The 20227-nt window shown below is 43.3% G+C and overlaps 2 protein-coding genes across 3 annotated transcripts in view; both read right to left on the bottom strand.

The window, feature by feature from the left end:
* Window positions 1-3021: 3021 nt before the first annotated feature.
* LOC138642452 (octapeptide-repeat protein T2-like) lies at window positions 3022-3489 on the bottom strand. The gene has a single exon (XM_069730606.1). The coding sequence runs from the start codon at window positions 3487-3489 to the stop codon at window positions 3022-3024; it is 468 nt and encodes a 155-aa protein (XP_069586707.1).
* A 3248-nt stretch (window positions 3490-6737) lies between these two features.
* MYL3 (myosin light chain 3) overlaps window positions 6738-20227 on the bottom strand; it is a 239613-nt gene continuing 226123 nt past the window's right edge. The window contains exons 1-6 of one of the 2 annotated variants that reach the window (XM_069729138.1): window positions 17630-17940; window positions 17355-17504; window positions 16653-16826; window positions 16452-16529; window positions 9403-9435; window positions 6738-6899 (exon numbers count right to left, since the gene is read on the bottom strand). In XM_069729138.1, the coding sequence (XP_069585239.1) occupies window positions 9407-9435; window positions 16452-16529; window positions 16653-16826; window positions 17355-17504; window positions 17630-17708 (510 nt within the window). In that variant the 5' untranslated portion in view covers window positions 17709-17940 and the 3' untranslated portion in view covers window positions 6738-6899; window positions 9403-9406. Of the gene's footprint in view, window positions 6900-9402; window positions 9436-16451; window positions 16530-16652; window positions 16827-17354; window positions 17505-17629; window positions 17941-20227 lie in introns of those variants that run through there. The other variant, XM_069729137.1, reaches the window with a different exon arrangement.

Below are 20227 nucleotides of genomic sequence, written 5' to 3'. Positions count from 1 at the left end.
CACATAGTATATTGGCCAGTCACGTAGTATATTGCCCAACCACGTAGTATATTGCCCAGTCACATAGTATATTGCCCAGTCACGTAGTATATTGCCCAGCCACCTACTACATTGCTCAGCCACGTACTATATTGCCCAGCCGCGTATGTAACAGGTTAAAAAAGACTTAAAATCTATATATATAATTGTCTAAGGGGTACTTCCGTCTTTCTGTTGGCAACTTCTGTAACAGAAATCCCGCGTCGCTGATTGGTCTCGGCAGCTGCCTGTCATGGCTGCCGCGACCAATCAGCGACAGGCACAGTCCGATTAGTCCCTCCCCTACTCCCCTGCAGTCAGTGCCCGGCGCCCGCTCCGTAATCCCCTCCAGTCACCGCTCACACAGGGCTAATGCCAGCGGTAATGGGCCGCGGGTACAGCACTCTGTTACCGCTGCTATTAACCCTGTGTGTCCCCAACTTTTTTACTATTGATGCTGCCTATGCAGCATCAGTAGTAAAAACATGTAATGTTAAAAATAATAAAAAAACAAAAAACCTGCTATTCTCACCTTCCGTCGTCCGACGATGCGCTCGCTCCGGCCGTCATCTTCCGTTCCCGGAGATGCATTGCGAAATTACCCAGAAGACTTAGCGGTTTCGCGAGACGCTAAGTCATCTGGGTAATTTCGCTGGATCCCAGGGGGTCAGTATATAACTATTTTTTATTTTAATTATTTTTTTTTAACAGGGATATGGTGCCCACACTGCTATATACTACGTGGGCTGTGTTATATACCGCGTGGCTGCTATATACTACATGGGCAGTGTTATACACTCCGTGGGCTGTGTGATATACTCCGTACCCTGTGTTATATGTTACGTGGGCTGTGTTATATACTACGTCGCCTGTGTAATATACTGTGTGGCTGCTATATACTGCGCGGGCTGTGTTATATAGTACGTGGGCTGTGTTATATAGTACTTGGGCTCTGTTATATACTCCATGGGCTGTGTGATATACTGCATGGGCTGTGCTATATACTACGTGCCCTGTGTTATATACTGCATGGCCTGTGTTATATACTACGTCGCCTGTGTTATATACTGCGTGGCTGCTATATACTGCGTGGGTTGTTATATAGTATGTAGGCTGTGTTATATACTGTTTGGGCTGTGTAATATACTGCATGGCCACTGTTATACACTGCGTGGCCTGTATTCTACAATATGTATGTATATAGCAGCCACATAGTATATAACACAGACCACGTAGTATTTGCTATATACTACGTGGCCTCTGCTATATACAAACATATTCTAGAATACCCGATGCATTCGAATCGGGCCACCATCTAGTAAAAAATAAACATATACTCACCCTCCGAGGTGTCCCTTGTAGTCCTGTCGCCTGTGTGCGGTGCATGCGGCAGCTTCCAGTCCCAGGATTAGTATGAGCACAGGACCTGTGATGACGTCGCGGTCACATGATCGTGACGCCATGGCAGGTCCTTCTCGCATAGCATCCTTGCCACCGGAACCTGCCGCTTGCACTTCCGAGGAGAGGGCGCGACGTCGGAGGGTGAGAATAACGTTTTTATTATTATTATTTGTAACATTAGATATTTTTACTATTGATGCTGCAAACGCAGCATCAATAGTAAAAAGTTGGTCACACAGGGTTAATAGTTGCATTAATGGAGTGTGATACATGGCGGCCCATTAACGCTGGCATTAACCCTATGTGAGGGCTGACTAGAGGGGAGTATGGAGCGGGCATTGACTGCGGGGAGGAAGGAGCGGCCATTTTGCCGGTGGACTGTGCCCGTTGCAATGGTCGTGGGCGTTTTGCCACGACCAATCAGTGACTTGGATTTCCATGACAGACCGAGGCCGCGACCAATGAATATCCGAGACAGACAGACAGACAGAAAGACAGACAGACAGATGGAAGTGATCCGTAGACAATTATATATTAGATGTGGGAGGAAACCAGAGGAAACACAAGCACCATGGGAAAACGTACAGACTAAACGACATCTTGTCCTTCTTCACCTTCATTCCTTCCTTTCTTCCTTCTCCTTCCATTCTTTCTTCTCCTTCCCTTCCATCCATCTTTCCCTCCTTCCTTCTTTCCTTCTCCATCCTATCTTCCTCCCTTCCTTCCGTCTTTCTCATTCCTTCCTTCCTTTTCCTTTCATTCTTCCTTCCTTCTCATTCCCTTTTTCCTTCTCCTTCTTTCCATCCTTCCTTCCTTTTCATTCCTTCCTTGCATTTTCTTCATTTTCTTCCTTTCATTCTTCCTTCTCATTCCATCCTTCCTTCCTTGCATCTGATTCCTTTGTTCCTTCCTTCTCATTTCTTCCTTCTTTCTTTCCTTCTCCTTCCTGTCTTCCTTCTTTCCTTCCATTTTTCTCATTCCTTCCTTCCATCTCCTTCCATTCTTTCTTCCTTCTCATTCTTTCCTTCTCCTTTCTTCCTTTCCATCCATCTTTCCTTCTCCTTCCTGTTTTCCTTCTTTCTTTCCTTCCTTCTCATTCCCTCTTTCCTTCTCCTTCCTTCCTTCCTTTTCATTCCTTCCTTCCATTTTTTTCCTTCTATTCTTCCTTCTCATTCCTTCCTTCTCCTTCCTTGTGTCTGATTCCTTTGTTCTTTCCATCTCATACCTTCCTTCTTTCTTTCATTCTCCTTCCTGTCTTCCTTCTTTCTTTCCACCTTTCTCAATTCTTCCTTCCTTTTCCTTCCTTCTCATTCCTTCCTTCTTTTCCATCCTTCTTTCCTTCTCCTCCGTTTCCCTCCTTCCTTCTCACTCCCGCTTTCCTTCTTTCCAACCTTCCTTCCTTTTCATTCCTCCCTTCTCCTTCCTTCCTTTCCATCCTTATTTCCTTCTCCCTTCCTGTTTTCCTTCTTTATTTCCCTCCTTCATTCTCATTGCCTCTTTCCTTCTCCTTCCTTCTTTTCATCCTTCCTTTTCATTCCTTCCTTCCATATTCTTCCTTCTATTCTTCCTTCTCATTCCTTCCTTCCTTCTCCTTCCTTGCATCTAATTCTTTTGTTCCTTCCTTCTCATTCCTTCCTTCTCTCTTTCCTTCTCCTTCCTGTCTTCCTTCTTTCCTTCCATCTTTCTCATTCCTTCTCCTTCCTTCCTTCCTTTCCATCCTTCTTTCCTTCTTCCTGTTTTCCTACTTTCTTTCCCTCCTTCCTTCCTTCTCACTCCCTCTTTCCTTCTTTCCAACCTTCCTTCCTTTTCATTCCTTCCTTCTCCTTCCTTCCTTTCCATCCTTATTTCCTTCTCCCTTCCTCTTTTCCTTCTTTCTTTCCCTCCTTCCTTCTCATTCCCTCTTTCCTTCTCCTTCCTTTTTTCAATCCTTCCTACCTTTTCATTCCTTCCTTCTATGCTTCCTTCTCCTTCCTTCCTTCTCCTTCCTTGCATCTGATTTCTTTGTTCCTTCCTTCTCATTCCTTCCTTCTTTCTTTCCTTCTCCTTCCTGTCTTCCTTCTTTCCTTCCATCTTTCTCATTCCTTCCTTCGTTTTCCTTCCATTCTTCCTTCCTTCTCATTCCTTCCATCTCCATCCTTCTTTTCCATCCTTCTTTCCTTCTCCTTACTGCTTTCCTTCTTTCTTTCCTTCCTTCCTTCTCACTCCCTCTTTCCTTTTTTCCAACCTTCCTTCCTTTTCATTCCTTACTTCTCCTTCCTTCTTTTCCATCCTTCTTTCCTTCTCCCTTCCTGTTTCCTTCTTTATTTTCCTCCTTCCTTCTCATTCCCTCTTTCCCTCTTCCTTCTTTCCATCCTTCCTTCCTTTTCATTCCTTCCTTCCATTTTGTACCTTCTATTCTTCCTTCTCATTCCTTCCTTGAGTATCATTCCTTTGTTCCTTCCTTCTCATTCTTTCCATCTCCTTCCTGTCTTCCTTCTTTCTTTCCATCTTTTTCATTCTTTCCATTTCCTTCCATTCTTCCTTCCTTCCTTCTACTTCATTCCTTTCCATCCTTCTTTCCTTTTCCTTCCTGTTTTCCTTCTATCGTTCCCTCCTTCCATCTCATTCCCTCTTTCATTCTTTCCATCCTTCTTTCCTTCTCATTCCTTCCTTCTCCTTCCTTACATCTCATTCCTTTGTTCCTGCCTTATCACTCCTTCCTGTCTTCCTTCTTTCCTTCCATCTTTCTCATTCCTTCCTTTTTCTTCCATTTACTTCCATTCTTCCTTCCTTCTCCTTCCATCCTTTCCATCCTTCTTTCATTCTCCTTCCTGTTTTCATTTTCTTTCCCTCCTTCCTTCCTTCTCATTCCCTCTTTCCTTCTCCTTCCTTCTTTCCATCCTTCCTTCCTTTTCATTTCTTCCTTCCATTGCCTTCCTTCTATTTTTCCTTCTTTCTCATTCCTTCCTTCCATCATTCCTTTGTTCCTTCCTTCTTTCCTTTCTTCCATCTGTCTCCTTCATTTCTTCCTTCCATCACCTTCCTTTCCTTCCGTCTTTACTTCTCCTTCATATTTTCCTTCCTTCTCATTCCTTCCTCCTTTCCTTCCTTCCTGTCTTCATTCTTTTTGTACTTCCTTCCTTCTCCATCCTTTCCTTCGGTCCTTATGTCATTACAATTTGAGATAACAATATGTTGGTTATCCTAACTATATGGTGTTCTTATTCTCAGTGCTGTATATCAGTATTCTTTTCTGTTGTCTTTTATGCACTCGGGCTATGTTGTAATGCCTGATATTTTGCATTGCTGAGGTGGCTACCTCTTTCTCTGTTTGTACCTTCTTGGAGTATGGATTACCCTTTATACTGTGATTTTCCTGATCTTTTTGATATTTAATAAAGATTTATATTGTTTCTTCTTAAAATTATCGCCTGGTACTCCTTTTTGGTGGCATTATAAGCACAATGTATGGCGGTATTATATGCACAATGTATGGCGGCATTATAAGCACAATATATGGCGGTATTATATGTACAATGTATGGCGGCATTGTATGCACAATGTATGGCGGTATTATAAGCAAAATGTATGGCGGTATTATTTAAGCGCTGAATTTTGCCACAAATCACTTTTTCTAAAAACTGTGCAATATTAATCACATGAACAGAAAACACTTGTTCGACTTTCACATGTAGGTTTCAGTGTTGCATTTCTTACATTAATGATGCAGAAGCCTCTATAAGCGCCAGGACAGCCGCGCTGCAGATTGACAAACCTGCAGAAGTCGCCAGTACAACGAGTCAGTGAGGATTCATCATTGACATTGCACATTTCATCACTGAGCAGAGCGCCAAGAAAATCTGCAGAGCTCGGTATTAATGAGGACATTGCAGAATTAGTGCCTGGCAGCCGCTCCGGCACCGCAGCCCCGGAGCTCAGGGTAATATATAGGCAGTGTGCCCTGATTATATTGCTTTCACGGTTCCAGTCCAGTCACATCCTGATGGTATAGGACATCACATCCAGATGAGGAAAGGAGAAACAAGCAGCAGGACCAGTATGGCGGTGTAATAGTATAGCGGTGTAACAATATGGCAGTGTAAAAATATGGTGGTGTAAAAGAATAGCGGTGTAGCAATGTAACAGTATGTACGGTGGTGTAACAGTATGGCGGTGCAATGGTATGGTGGTGTAACATTATGGCAGTGTAACAGTATGGCGGTGTAACAGTATGGCGGTATAATAGTATAACGGTGTAATAGTATAGCGGTGTAATAGTATAGTGGTGTAACAATATGGCAGTGTAATAGTATAGTGGTGTAACAGTATGGCGGTGTAATAGTATAGTGGTGTAACAATATGGTGGTACAATAGCATAGCAGTGTAACAATATGGCGGTGTAATAGTATAGTGGTGTAACAGTATAGCGGTATAATAGTATAGTGGTGTAACAATATGGCGCTGTAATAGTATAGCGGTGTAACAGTATGGTGGTGTAACAGTATGGCGGTGTAACAATATGGTGGTTTAATAGTATAGCGGTGTAACAATTTGACAGTGTAATAGTATGGCGGTGTAACAATATTACAGTGTAACAGTATGGCGGTGGGAAGATTTCAGAATAGGAGGTTATATCCTTCCTGCAAAACCAATGGTGGGGAACCCAGACCAGAGGCAGAAGCTGGGGCCCTCGGGGCCCAATGTAACTTTTGTAACTGGACCCCTTGTGCCATGTGGGCTCCCGACACCCGGGCTGGGATTATTGCCACCTCTGGCCCCATATAGCTGCTTCCCGGCCTGAACTGAATTCCCCTTTCAGGTTTTTTTAGAGGCTTCATATCTCCCAAAACCGTCCTGCTCCAACCTGGATCTGATCCCCAACATATTTTATATTTTTAAGGAAGAACTGAAACCTTCCAAATTACAGCTGCCGATCCGGAGCGGTGCTCATCTGCTGGTAATCTAATCCCGCAATGACTAAGTCCACATGGCAGAGCTCGAAAGGAAAGTGGAAATTAAAGGGCAGTCGAGGCCGTCACTTCCTCCCTTGTTATTCTTAACATTTTGGCTTTTTAGGGGAGGTCGGGTACCATGGAACGTCCAACCATGAAAACCTCAAGCATCACAGCTGCAGCTCTACAGAAAACCTGATGCTTCTGGGGGATGATGCCCTCTACAGGTCGGAAAAGCAACAGCAAACTATGGGAGCCATGATGATCGTCACCCAGCTTTCCCAGGAACAGGAACAACATCAAAACAATTCACTTCCCAGAAGGAAATGTGAAGGACTTCAGCCGCACTCAACCTCGTAATCGCAGGATGCAGACGATCATGAAAGAAGACACAATAGAACATTATTCACTGTCATGGAATTTATTCACTTTCCGTATCGGGGGGATTTTTATTTCACTTTTGGGGTCTTCTCTCCAGGGAATGATCAATGAGGGGGGCTCCAGCATCGGTAGAGCAGAGGTTGTTGGATCCCGGAGACTTGGACATTTCTGCAACAAAGTAACAAATAAGCAACAGAAAAAAGGAAACAGAAGGAACAATAAAGAGCAGGGTCTGTACTAAGCCGTGACCGGGTAGAATATGGTGAGAATGTGACCCACTAATAAGCCGAAATCACCAGATTTTTTTTATTCTATTCTTAGGGTGAGGTGCGGCAACTTGAACCAGAAGTTCTGGCGATTCGATTTTTCTTTACTTTTATAGCATTTACCTAATGGTTTACATCATTTTGTGCTTTCACAGATCGGACTTTTATGGACTCAGTGATACCGAAAATAATTAATTTTTTATTTTTTTATTTTTGGATCCGAAGAAGAGCAGCGATTTCAAATGTTTCTGTTTTTTTTTTTAAACCTTTTTTTAATTACTTTTAACTTTTATTTTTTAGTCTTTTTATAGGACTTAAACCTGTGATCAAACTTATACTACAGTCATGGCCAAAAGTGTTGGCACCCATCAAATTGTTCCAGAAACCAAAGTATTTCTCTCAGAATATTATTTCCATTCTGTATGTTTTGTTACACACGGGTTTATTTCCTTTGTGTGTATTGGAACAACACAAAAAAAACATGAGAAAAAGTCAAATTGTTATCCAAAATTGTTCAAAACACAATCAGCGTAGGGTTTAACAATGTAATTTACAAATTACTGAATGGGAAATAGACCCTAACTAAAGATTGTAAGATTATAAAGTAACTTTTATTAAATAATAATAATAATAAAGTTGTATTTGTTTAAAAATATTAAATATTTAGATAGTAATGTCCCAACTTCCTGTAATAGCCAATAGGGGTGAATATAATTCCTCATCTCACAATGAAATTGCTGTTCCAATTTCTACTGTCTGGTGGCTATTATTTAGGGGTAAGTATTATTCAATTCTTCCCCTTTATTTTCCTTTTTAGTTTTTTTATAAGCAGTCTCACATGGGGGTAGGTATTATTCATTCCCTCCCCTTGCGATAATTTTAGTGATCAATTTCACTGGCTGGTTAGCCTTTGGGGGGTAAGTATTGTTCAATGTTTCCCCGTGTTGTTCCAGTAGTTTTGGGGCATAGGGGAGAAGTGATATGGAGCTATAGTTAGACACAGAGGATGGGTCAAGAGAGGGATTTTTGAGGATGAGATCTTCTGCTTGAAAAATGAGGCAAAGTCTTCAGCTGAGATGAGTGGAGAGGGAGGAGGTGCTGGGGGACGGAGGAGAGAGTTGAAGGTGTTGAATAGCTGTTTAGGGTTGTGAGACAGGGAGGATATGAGAGATGAGAAAGTTTATTTTGCTGCAATGATTGTGGCCTTGAAAGTAGTGAGGGACTGTTTGAATGATGAAGTGCTTATTGGAGTGGGATCTTTTACATCTCCGCTCAGCAACACTGGAAGCTCGCCTCAATTCTTTAGTCAGGCTGGTGTGCCAGGGTTGCCTGTTGACTGTACGAGCTTTGGTATGGATGAGAGAGGTGACTGATTTGAGAACTGGAGCTGTCGTAGTGTTATATAAAGCGGCTGTAGCATCTGCATTGTGTTAGGAATTATATCTGCAAAAGGGAGAAGGGACGCGGAAGCTGAGTGTAAATCAAGGTGTTTAAGATTTCTCCGAGGGTGTGAAATTTTGTGGAGTGGGGACTGTGCACCAGGAGAGGAAAGGGAAGAGAATGTGAATAGGTTGTGGTCATGAAGAGGGAGAGGTGAGTTAGAGAGGTTAGATAGGGAGCAGAGGCGGGTGAAGATGAGGTCCAGAGTGTGACTATCTTTGTGAGTGGCTGCAGAAGACCATTGACAAAGGATGAAGTGAGGGATAGAAGCTTAGTGGCAGCTGAGAGGGAAGTGTTAATGGGGATGTTGAAGTCGCCCAAGATGATAGTGGGGATGTCCGCGGAAAGGAAATTACCTAAGGGGCGGTAAATGACAGCCAGTTGGAGGTTGGAGGTGGAGTAGATGCGCACAGAGTGCACCTCAAAGGAAGGGAGGGTAACAGAGGGTGGCAGTGGGATGTGGGTGAAGGAGCAGTGAAGGGAGAAAACCAACTCCACCATGTTTGCTGCTGGGGCGGGGTGTGTGATAAAGGTGGAATCCACCATATGGAAGTGCAGCAGGGGAGGCTGTGTCAGAGGGGTGAGCCAGGTTTCGGTGATGGCGAGGAAGGAAAGCTTGTTAGTAATAAAGAGATCATGGATGTTGGAAAGCTTGTTGCAGACAGAGCTCCTGTTAGTGGGACTGGGGAAGCGGGGGCTGGGTGAATGGGTAAAAGGTTAGAGAGGTTATGGAGATTTGTGATATAGCATGGATGGGAGGTAGAAATGACTGTGGGGATGTGGTGAGGAGGACCAGGATTTAGAGAGATATCAGAGATGGTTTGTTCCTTTATGTTCCTATTCTGTGTTTGTATCAGAACCAACCTCTGCCTTTTACATTTGTAGTTTCCACCCATTAGTGATCCAGAAGGAAACCTATTATACTCTCTGTGAGAAGTAACACTAATCCTGGAGGTGAACTATACCTGCTCAGCTGGCCATGATGTGCTTCACGAAGGCTGCGGGCAAGAAATAAGAAGAAACATTAATATACAGATAATGCAGTCCTATGTAACAACAAAAATAACACCGTGATCACTGGCTGAGTGCAGATAATGTTGTAATGTCACCTGCAGTCCTATGTAACACCACATATAGCACAGTCAGCGTCGGACTGGAACACCTTGGGCCCACCAGAGAAAATCATCATTCTTGGGGCCCACTATGTAGCTACATAGAAATAGATACAAGACCAACAATTGTGCGGTAAAAAGCGCTAATATCAGGGTATAATATAAGGTAGTTCACGTCTTAATTATGTAGCAAGGGTTGTGGTAGCCCCCTCACAGAATATAATGTAGCCCCCTCATAAAATATAATGCAGTCCCCCCTCATAGAATATAATGCAGCACCCCACAAAATATAATGCAACCCTCTCAGGTATGACGCAGTCCCCACCATAGAATACAATGTAGCACCCCATAGGGTATAATGCAGCCCCCCCCATATAGTATAATGCAGCCCACCACAGAATATAATGTAGTCCCGAGAGAATGCAGTTCCACCACAGAATATAATGCAGCCCCCCCATAGAGTATACTGTAGCCCCCTCATATAGTATGATGTAGCCCCCATAATATTATGTAGTCCCCTGAGAGAATAATGCAGCCCCACCACAGAATATAATACAGCCCCCCATAGAGTATACTGTAACCCCTCATATAGTATGATGTAGCCCCCCATAATATAATGTAGTACCTTGAGTATAATGCAGTCCCCCCACAGAATATAATGTAGCCCCCCAGGGCCGTATTTAGAGTTTCTGCTGCCCTAGGCACTTTTAGTGCTGCCTCCCCTTTTGGTGAGTATGACACTATCGGCAGTGACTTTGGCAAGAATCGCTGATGTGAAAGTCGCCTTTTGCAGCAGATCCGGCAGTTTTTCTGCATCTGCCGTGTAACGGATCACTTATGGCAACACTGCGTTTGGCCTCATTCATTCCCTATGGGATTTGCGGCACTTGCCGTGATCTGGCAAATGCGGTACCATACCTCCCAACTTTTGAAGAAGGGAAGGAGGTATAAAGCAAATTTTAGGCCACGCCTCTGACCAGACCCATTTCACAACTAGTCACACCCATATCCACGTCCCAACCACACCCATTTAGCACTGCTGATCACACTGTTTTATATACGATAATTATAAGCAAACAAAAATATGGTCACACAGTGCTCCATACTGTATAATGGCCACACATGATGCTCAATACTGTATAATAGCCCCACATGATGCTCCATCCTGTATAACGGCCACCACACATGATGCTCCATACATACTGTATAATGGCCACACATGATGCTCAATACTGTATAATGGCCACACATGATGCTCCATACTGTATAATGGCCACACATTGCTCCATACTGTATAATGGCCAGACAGTGCTCCATACTGTATAATGGCCACACATGATGCTCCATACTGTATAATGGCCACACATGATGCTCCATACTGTATAATGGCCACACATGATGCTGCATACTGTATAATGGCCACACACAGTTCTCCATACTGTATAATGGCCACACATGATGCTCCATAGTGTATAATGGCCACACATGATGCTCCATAGTGTATAATGGCCACACATTGCTCCATACTGTATAATGGCCAGACAGTGCTCCATACTGTATAATGGCCCCACATGATGCTCCATACTGTATAATGGCCACACATGATGCTCCATACTGTATAATGGCCTCACATGATGCTCCATACTGTATAATGGCCACACATTATGCTCCATACTGTATAATGGCCACACATGATGCTCCATACTGTATAATGGCCACACATGATACTCCATACTGTATAATGGCCACACATGATGCTCCATACTGTATAATGGCCACACATTATGCTCCATACTGTATAATGGCCAGACAGTGCTCCATACTGTATAATGGCCACACACAGTTCTCCATACTGTATAATAGCCTCACATGATGCTCCATACTGTATAATGGCCACACATGATGCTCCATACTGTATAATGGCCAGACAGTGCTCCATACTGTATAATGGCCACCCACACATAGTGCTCCATAGTGTATAACGGCCACACAGTTCTCCATACTGTATAATGATCCCACATAATGCTCAATACTGTATAATGACCCCCCCCTATGCATGGCTCATATCCCCCCCCCTGTATGCATAGCTCATATTCCCCCTGTATGCATAGCTCATATTCCCCCCTCTATGCATGGCTCATATTCCCCCTGTATGCATAGCTCATATTCCCCCTGTATGCATAGCTCATATTCCCCCCTCTATGGCTCATATATTCCCCCCTGTATGGCTCATATTCCCCCCTGTATGGCTCATATATTCCCCCCTGTATGGCTCATATATTCCCCCCTGTATGGCTCATATATTCCCCCCTCTATGGCTCATATATTCCCCCCTCTATGGCTCATATATTCCCCCCTGCATGGCGGCTTATCTCTCTGCACCCGCTCGGCGCGCCGGCTTATGTCCTCCTTCATCCCCCTCCCCCGTCCCCCGTCCCTCATACTCACCTGTCCCACTGCACGGCCGTGCCGACATCCCTCGCGCTCTGTCCCGACTCCAGGCGGCTGCGCCAGCGCAGCACCTTCTTCCTGCTTGAGCGGTCATGTGACACCGTTCATTAAGATCATGAATATGCGCATATTCATGATCTTAATGAGCGGTGTCACGTGACCGCTCGTTCAGGACGAGCTGCAGTGCAGATGCCAAGACCAACGCTGGAGCAGGGTGAGTATTCAAGGCGGGCGGCAGCGGGGGGCCCTGGAGCGGGGGCGGGCCCTGCCAGCAGGTGTCAGTGCCAGGGCCCACCGGAGGATCCTCCGGTTCCCCGGTGAGCCAGTCCGAGCCTGAGCACAGTGATAACTCTCTGACTACAGATAATGTAGTGGATGTCACCTGCAGTCCTATGTAACACCACAGATAACACAGTGATCACTCTCTGAGTACAGATAATGTAGTAGATGTCACCTGCAGTCCTATGTAACACCACAGATAACACAGTGATAATTCTCTGAGTACAGATAATGTAGTAGATGTCACCTGCAGTCCTATGTAACACCACAGATAGCACAGTGATAACTCTCTGAGTAGAGATAATGTAGTAGATGTCACCTGCAGTCCTATGTAACACCACAGATAACACAGTGATCACTCTCTGAGTACAGATAATGTAGTAGATGTCACCTGCAGTCCTATGTAACACCACAGATAGCACAGTGATAACTCTCTGAGTAGAGATAATGTAGTAGATGTCACCTGCAGTCCTATGTAACATCACAGATAACACAGTGATCACTCTCTGAGTACAGATAATGTAGTAGATGTCACCTGCAGTCCTATGTAACACCACAGATAACACAGTGATCACTCTCTGAGTACAGATAATGTAGTAGATGTCACCTGCAGTCCTATGTAACACCACAGATAACACAGTGATAACTCTCTGAGTACAGATAATGTAGTAGATGTCACCTGCAGTCCTATGTAACACCACAGATAACACAGTGATAACTCTCTGAGTAGAGATAATGTAGTAGATGTCACCTGCAGTCCTATGTAACACCACAGATAGCACAGTGATAACTCTCTGAGTAGAGATAATGTAGTAGATGTCACCTGCAGTCCTATGTAACACCACAGATAACACAGTGATCACTCTCTGAGTACAGATAATGTAGTAGATGTCACCTGCAGTCCTATGTAACACCACAGATGACCCAATGATAACTCTCTGACTACAGATAATGTAGTAGATGTTACTACCTGAGTAGTGACGCTAGGTATAGGTTATTAGTCCAGCAGTCCTATGTAAACAGTACAGATTAGTATAGTGGTATAATTCCCTATGTTATGTCAGCTTCCCGCCAGTGATTATTTTTCCTCTTTTGTCTCTCTGAGATCATACACAGACTCAGCCGGTGGCAGGAATCTCGCTCCTGATGTTTTTGCCAATATTCCTAATGAAATTGTCAGAAAATGTCCAAGTTTTACAAACATCAGACATTGTTTCCACACTGTGCAGAGAAGAGTTTCCTTTTTTTTTTGCCTATTTTTTAGCAATGAGAATATTTTTCCTTTGGTTTATTGCGTTGTTATTTTATATGTTTGGACCAGAATTACGTCCGATGACTGAACACATTCCAGCCTTGAACTTTTTACTTTGGGAATTAAATGTAACTCTGCGGCCAATGCAAATAAATATCTCTTCAGTCATTATGACCTGCAGGGTGAGCGCCACTCAACAGTATCGGAGCCCCCAAAATGATGGCGACACTTTTAAAACTTATGATAAAGCAGGAAGCCAGTGGTGGCCTAGAGGCCTGAAGGAAATGCACAAGGCAAAAGACATCAGCATCCAGGTGCAGGTAGAGCGATGATGTCATCGCATGATTGATGTCATCAGATGAAAAAGATGTGAAACCTGAATGTCTCCCATCAGAAAGGATGTCACCATGAGTCAGTGCATGTAAGGATACTTTATTCACTTAAGTCTTCAGAATTGGTATGCCCCACTGTATGGTCACGGACCGGTCATGTGGTGATATTGGTCTTGGTTCTTGTACAGTGTATTTTATTCAGCTGTAGCTTTCTAATCTGTTGAGGTGCCTACAATACCCAATAAGATTAGGGTGCAGTTGTTATCATTTTATACCTGGGTTTGGGGATATTTAAGATTTTTTTTTTAATCCCTCCACTCACCCTGTGTGGGGGGGTTAAAAAAGTAGTAAAGAGCCACATTTCAATCCTCTACAGTAGGATGCTGTCCATTTTCTTTTGTGGTGAGATTTGGACATAAACTTATGCCATCTTTTTAAATGTATATTGTTAGAAAATATGAGATAAGTTGCTCAAATTGTATATGATGTTAACATGCTGTATTAAATATATTGGATGATGATCAGGTAACCGCAATGGGTACGTTCAGTGATGCCAATGTCAACATATGTCTTTGCTGATATAGAACACAGTAAGTAAATAGCACATTGGTGCCTGAATTGAAGTAACCTTTAAAGAACTAATGTGGTCCTCTACCTTCATTATCTACACTAGATTAAATGAGGCCTTGATTAACATATTATCAGATAGAATTGTTTGTGAATACATAAGGTACCGCCATGGGTACTTTCAAAATTCCTATGCAAACATTTATTTGACATATACAGTGGGGCAAAAAAGTATTTAGTCAGTCAGCAATAGTGCAAGTTCCACCACTTAAAAAGATGAGAGGCGTCTGTAATTTACATCATAGGTAGACCTCAACTATGGGAGACAAACTGAGAAAAAAAAATCCAGAAAATCACATTGTCTGTTTTTTTTAACATTTTATTTGCATATTATGGTGGAAAATAAGTATTTGGTCAGAAACAAAATTTCATCTCAATACTTTGTAATATATCCTTTGTTGGCAATGACAGAGGTCAAACGTTTTCTGTAAGTCTTCACAAGGTTGCCACACACTGTTGTTGGTATGTTGGCCCATTCCTCCATGCAGATCTCCTCTAGAGCAGTGATGTTTTTGGCTTTTCGCTTGGCAACACGGACTTTCAACTCCCTCCAAAGGTTTTCTATAGGGTTGAGATCTGGAGACTGGCTAGGCCACTCCAGGACCTTGAAATGCTTCTTACGAAGCCACTCCTTCGTTGCCCTGGCGGTGTGCTTTGGATCATTGTCACGTTGAAAGACCCAGCCACGTTTCATCTTCAATGCCCTTGCTGATGGAAGGAGGTTTGCACTCAAAATCTCACGATACATGGCCCCATTCATTCTTTCATGTACCCGGATCAGTCGTCCTGGCCCCTTTGCAGAGAAATAGCCCCAAAGCATGATGTTTCCACCACCATGCTTTACAGTAGGCATGGTGTTTGATGGATGCAACTCAGTATTCTTTTTCCTCCAAACACGACAAGTTGTGTTTCTACCAAACAGTTCCAGTTTGGTTTCATCAGACCATAGGACATTCTCCCAAAACTCCTCTGGATCATCCAAATGCTCTCTAGCAAACTTCAGACGGGCCCGGACATATACTGGCTTAAGCAGTGGGACATGTCTGGCACTGCAGGATCTGAGTCCATGGTGGCGTAGTGTGTTACTTATGGTAGGCCTTGTTACATTGGTCCCAGCTCTCTGCAGTTCATTCACTAGGTCCCCCCGCGTGGTTCTGGGATTTTGCTCACCGTTCTTGTGATCATTCTGACCCCACGGGGTGGGATTTTGCGTGGAGCCCCAGATCGAGGGAGATTATCAGTGGTCTTGTATGTCTTCCATTTTCTAATTATTGCTCCCACTGTTGATTTCTTCACTCCAAGCTGGTTGGCTATTGCAGATTCAGTCTTCCCAGCCTGGTGCAGGGCTACAATTTTGTTTCTGGTGTCCTTTGACAGCTCTTTGGTCTTCACCATAGTGGAGTTTGGAGTCAGACTGTTTGAGGGTGTGCACAAGTGTCTTTTTATACTGATAACAAGTTTAAACAGGTGCCATTACTACAGGTAATGAGTGGAGGAAAGAGGAGACTCTTAAAGAAGAAGTTACAGGTCTGTGAGAGCCAGAAATCTTGATTGTTTGTTTCTGACCAAATACTTATTTTCCACCATAATATGCAAATAAAATGTTAAAAAAACAGACAATGTGATTTTCTGGATTTTTTTTTCTCAGTTTGTCTCCCATAGTTGAGGTCTGCCTATGATGTAAATTACAGACGCCTCTCATCTTTTTAAGTGGTGGAACTTGCACTATTGCTGACTGACTAAATACTTTTTTGCCCCACTGTATACTTGATGCAGTAAGATGCTTGTAGCAGTTGCAATAAATGAGAATCTTTTAATGCAAATTATAGACTCAGTATCATATAATAATACGGAGCTACCATGAGACCAAAATATAGATATCTCTCCCCCATTCAGTGTGTTCTCAATGGTTCTTGCAGGATTGTTATTAGCTCATATTCCTTGAAATATTCATTAATTACCTTCATAGTTGATGCAACCATTGGCATCTTCCTGCCCAGACATCAGTTTGTCCACTTCTTCTTCTGTCATTCGTTCCCCTAGTCATCAAGGATACATTGGTGAAAATCGGGTCCATTGCGTTTTGCAACTTTGTTAGATATTATAAGTAAATAATAATAATTTTAATAAGAATAAATGCTTAGGTAATGGTATGGAATTACCTAGAGTAGCCAATACGTGGCGAATTTCTGCCCCCATGACGGTGCCATTGCCTTCCTTGTCAAAGACTCGGAGGCCCTCCACAAAATCCTCATAGGTGCCCTTTTCCTTAGACTTGGAGATGTGTTGTAACATTGGCAAAAAGGTGTCAAAATCCATAAGTTTTGTGTTAAGTTCTGAGAAAAACATTGTAAAGGAAAAATGTGACCCCATGGAAGAAATGTTAGACAGCTATGACAAAGCACAATACTTAAGCAAACATAGGCCAAATAGCCACTTTGTGGAGACACAGGGAGGAGGCAGTAAAATAATGCTTTAACCTGGGTGATAGAAAAACCTACAGAAGCTTCGACCTAGGTAAGATCTCTACCCTGTGCCTGCTACACAGCGAAACCACCCAGAGTGAGGGTAAAGAGAATGGCCGGTAGTCAGGTACTTAATATTCTCGTCTCTAGGACGTCTTACAGACAGATACATTTAGATAAGACTCATCATTCTTGTTATTCCTTTAAATATTCTACAATTTTTGTATAAAATGTGTTGTTTTTTTTCGGGGTCAGACTTTGGCAGCCATGACCAGCAGTAATTACAACCTAGCAATAATCCTTCCTTCTCTCTTCTCATACCAGAGAACGCACGTTGACTCTGGACGGTTTGCAGAAAGTCTTCCTTCTGGATCAGTGACATTCCAAATACTCACGAACCTTCGGGCTTGGGTCGGCCAAGAACCTTTAAAACTTCAGCATTGGTCGGGTTCTGTCCCAGCGCCCTCAGCACATCGCCGCATTGCCCATAGGTGATCTTCAATTCGCAGTTAGGGGTCCGATCAAACAACGAGAAGGCTTCCTTAAATTCTGCCAAAATAAAGACAACCTCAGCCTGCGCACAGTCACCTATTTGTCAGATGGTTACTTTTCTGGTTATTATGCTAAATCTCAACAAATATTTGGTTTGGTGCGACTTTACACGGGACGCTCACCCACATGAATTTTTATTATTAGCTGGCTTTCCTGGAATCGCGCTCCCATCGCTGTGCGGTTAGACATCTGCAGCCTCATGTGACGGCAGGATTATGTTCCTTCTCAAGCCACAGCAGAGCCATGACACAAAATAACAATTGTGACACGAGAATACAATGAAAGACTCAAAAAGTCACCTGAGGAAAGGGCCGTACTCATCAGAAATCACTGATAGTGTGGACTGAGAAATGGCAACACCAGCAGAATAGTGAGTGCAGCTCTGGAGTATAATACAGGATGTAACTCAGGATCAGTAATGTAATGTATGTACACAATGACTGCACCAGCAGAATAGTGAGTGCAGCTCTGGAGTATAATACAGGATGTAACTCAGGATCAGTAATGTAATGTATGTACACAGTGACTGCACCAGCAGAATAGTGAGTGCAGCTCTGGAGTATAATACAGGATGTAACTCAGGATCAGTAATGTAATATATGTACACAGTGACTGCACCAGCAGAATAGTGAGTGCAGCTCTGGAGTATAATACAGGATGTAACTCAGGATCAGTAATGTAATGTATGTGCACAATGACTGCACCAGCAGAATAGTGAGTGCAGCTCTGGAGTATAATACAGGATGTAACTCAGGATCAGTAGTAATGTATGTACACAGTGACTGCACCAGCAGAATAGTGAGTGCAGCTCTGGAGTATAATACAGGAGGTAACTCAGGATCAGTAATGTAATGTATGTACACAGTGACTGCACCAGCAGAATAGTGAGTGCAGCTCTGGGGTATAATACAGGATGTAACTCAGGATCAGTAATGTAATGCATGTCCACAGTGACTCCACCAGCAGAATAGTGAGTGCAGCTCTGGGGGATAATACAGGAGATAACTCAGGATCAGTAATGTAATGTATGTACACAGTGACTGCACCAGCAGAATAGTGAGTGCAGCTCTGGGGTATAATATATGATGTAACTCATGATCAGTAATGTAATGTATGTACACAGTGACTGCACCAGCAGAATAGTGAGTGCAGCTCTGGGGTATAATACAGGATGTAACTCAGGAGCAGTAATGTAATGTGTGTACACAGTGACTGCACCAGCAGAATAGTGAGTGCAGCTCTGGAGTATAATACAGGGGGTAACTCAGGATCAGTAATGTAATATATGTACACAGTGACTGCACCAGCAGAATAGTGAGTGCAGCTCTGGGGTATAATACAGGGGGTAACTCAGGATCAGTAATGTAATGTATGTACACAGTGACTGCACCAGCAAAATAGTGAGTGCAGCTCTGGAGTATAATACAGGGGGTAACTCAGGAGCAGTAATGTAATATATTTACACAGTGACTGCACCAGCAGAATAGTGAGTGCAGCTCTGGGGTATAATACAGGATGTAACTCAGGATCAGTAATGTAATGCATGTCCACAGTGACTGCACCAGCAGAATAGTGAGTGCAGCTCTGGGGGATAATACAGGAGGTAACTCAGGATCAGTAATGTAATGTATGTACACAGTGACTGCACCAGCAGAATAGTGAGTGCAGCTCTGGAGTATAATACAGGATGTAACTCAGGAGCAGTAATGTAATGTGTGTACACAGTGACTGCACCAGCAGAATAGTGAGTGCAGCTCTGGAGTATAATACAGGGGGTAACTCAGGAGCAGTAATGTAATATATTTACACAGTGACTGCACCAGCAGAATAGTGAGTGCAGCTCTGGAGTATAATACAGGATGTAACTCAGGAGCAGTAATGTAATGTATGTACACAGTGACTGCACCAGCAGAATAGTGAGTGCAGCTCTGGAGTATAATACAGGGGGTAACTCAGGATCAGTAATGTAATATATGTACACAGTGACTGCACCAGCAGAATAGTGAGTGCAGCTCTGGGGTATAATACAGGATGTAACTCAGGATCAGTAATGTAATGCATGTCCACAGTGACTGCACCAGCAGAATAGTGAGTGCAGCTCTGGGGGATAATACAGGAGGTAACTCAGGATCAGTAATGTAATGTATGTACACAGTGACTGCACCAGCAGAATAGTGAGTGCAGCTCTGGGGTATAATACAGGATGTAACTCAGGATCAGTAATGTAACGTATGTACACAGTGACTGCACCAGCAGAATAGTGAGTGCAGCTCTGGAGTATAATACAGGATGTAATGCAGGATCAGTAATGTAATGTATGTACACAGTGACTGCACCAGCAGAATAGTGATTGCAGCTCTGGGGTATAATACAGGATGTAACTCAGGGTCAGTAATGTAATGTATGTACACAGTGACTGCACCAGCAGAATAGTGAGTGCAGCTCTGGAGTATAATACAGGGTGTAACTCAGGATCAGTAATGTAATGTATGTACACAGTGACTCCACCAGCAGAATAGTGAGTGCAGCTCTGGGGTATAATACAGGATGTAACTCAGGATCAGTAATGTAATGTATGTACACAGTGACTGCACCAGCAGAATAGTGAGTGCAGCTCTGGGGTATAATACAGGATGTAACTCAGGATCAGTAATGTAATGTATGTACACAGTGACTGCACCAGCAGAATAGTGAATGCAGCTCCGTAGTATAATACAGGA

Source organism: Ranitomeya imitator, chromosome 6, assembly GCF_032444005.1.
Source record: "Ranitomeya imitator isolate aRanImi1 chromosome 6, aRanImi1.pri, whole genome shotgun sequence".
NCBI classification, from domain to species: Eukaryota; Metazoa; Chordata; class Amphibia; order Anura; family Dendrobatidae; genus Ranitomeya; species Ranitomeya imitator.
This window is presented reverse-complemented; position numbering and strand designations above follow the sequence as displayed.

Excerpts from the sequence above, each read along its gene's own strand:
- LOC138642452 (XM_069730606.1), bottom strand. The coding sequence starts at position 3,489 with ATGGAAGGAAAGAAGGAAGACAGGAAGGAGAAGGAAAGAAAGAAGGAA.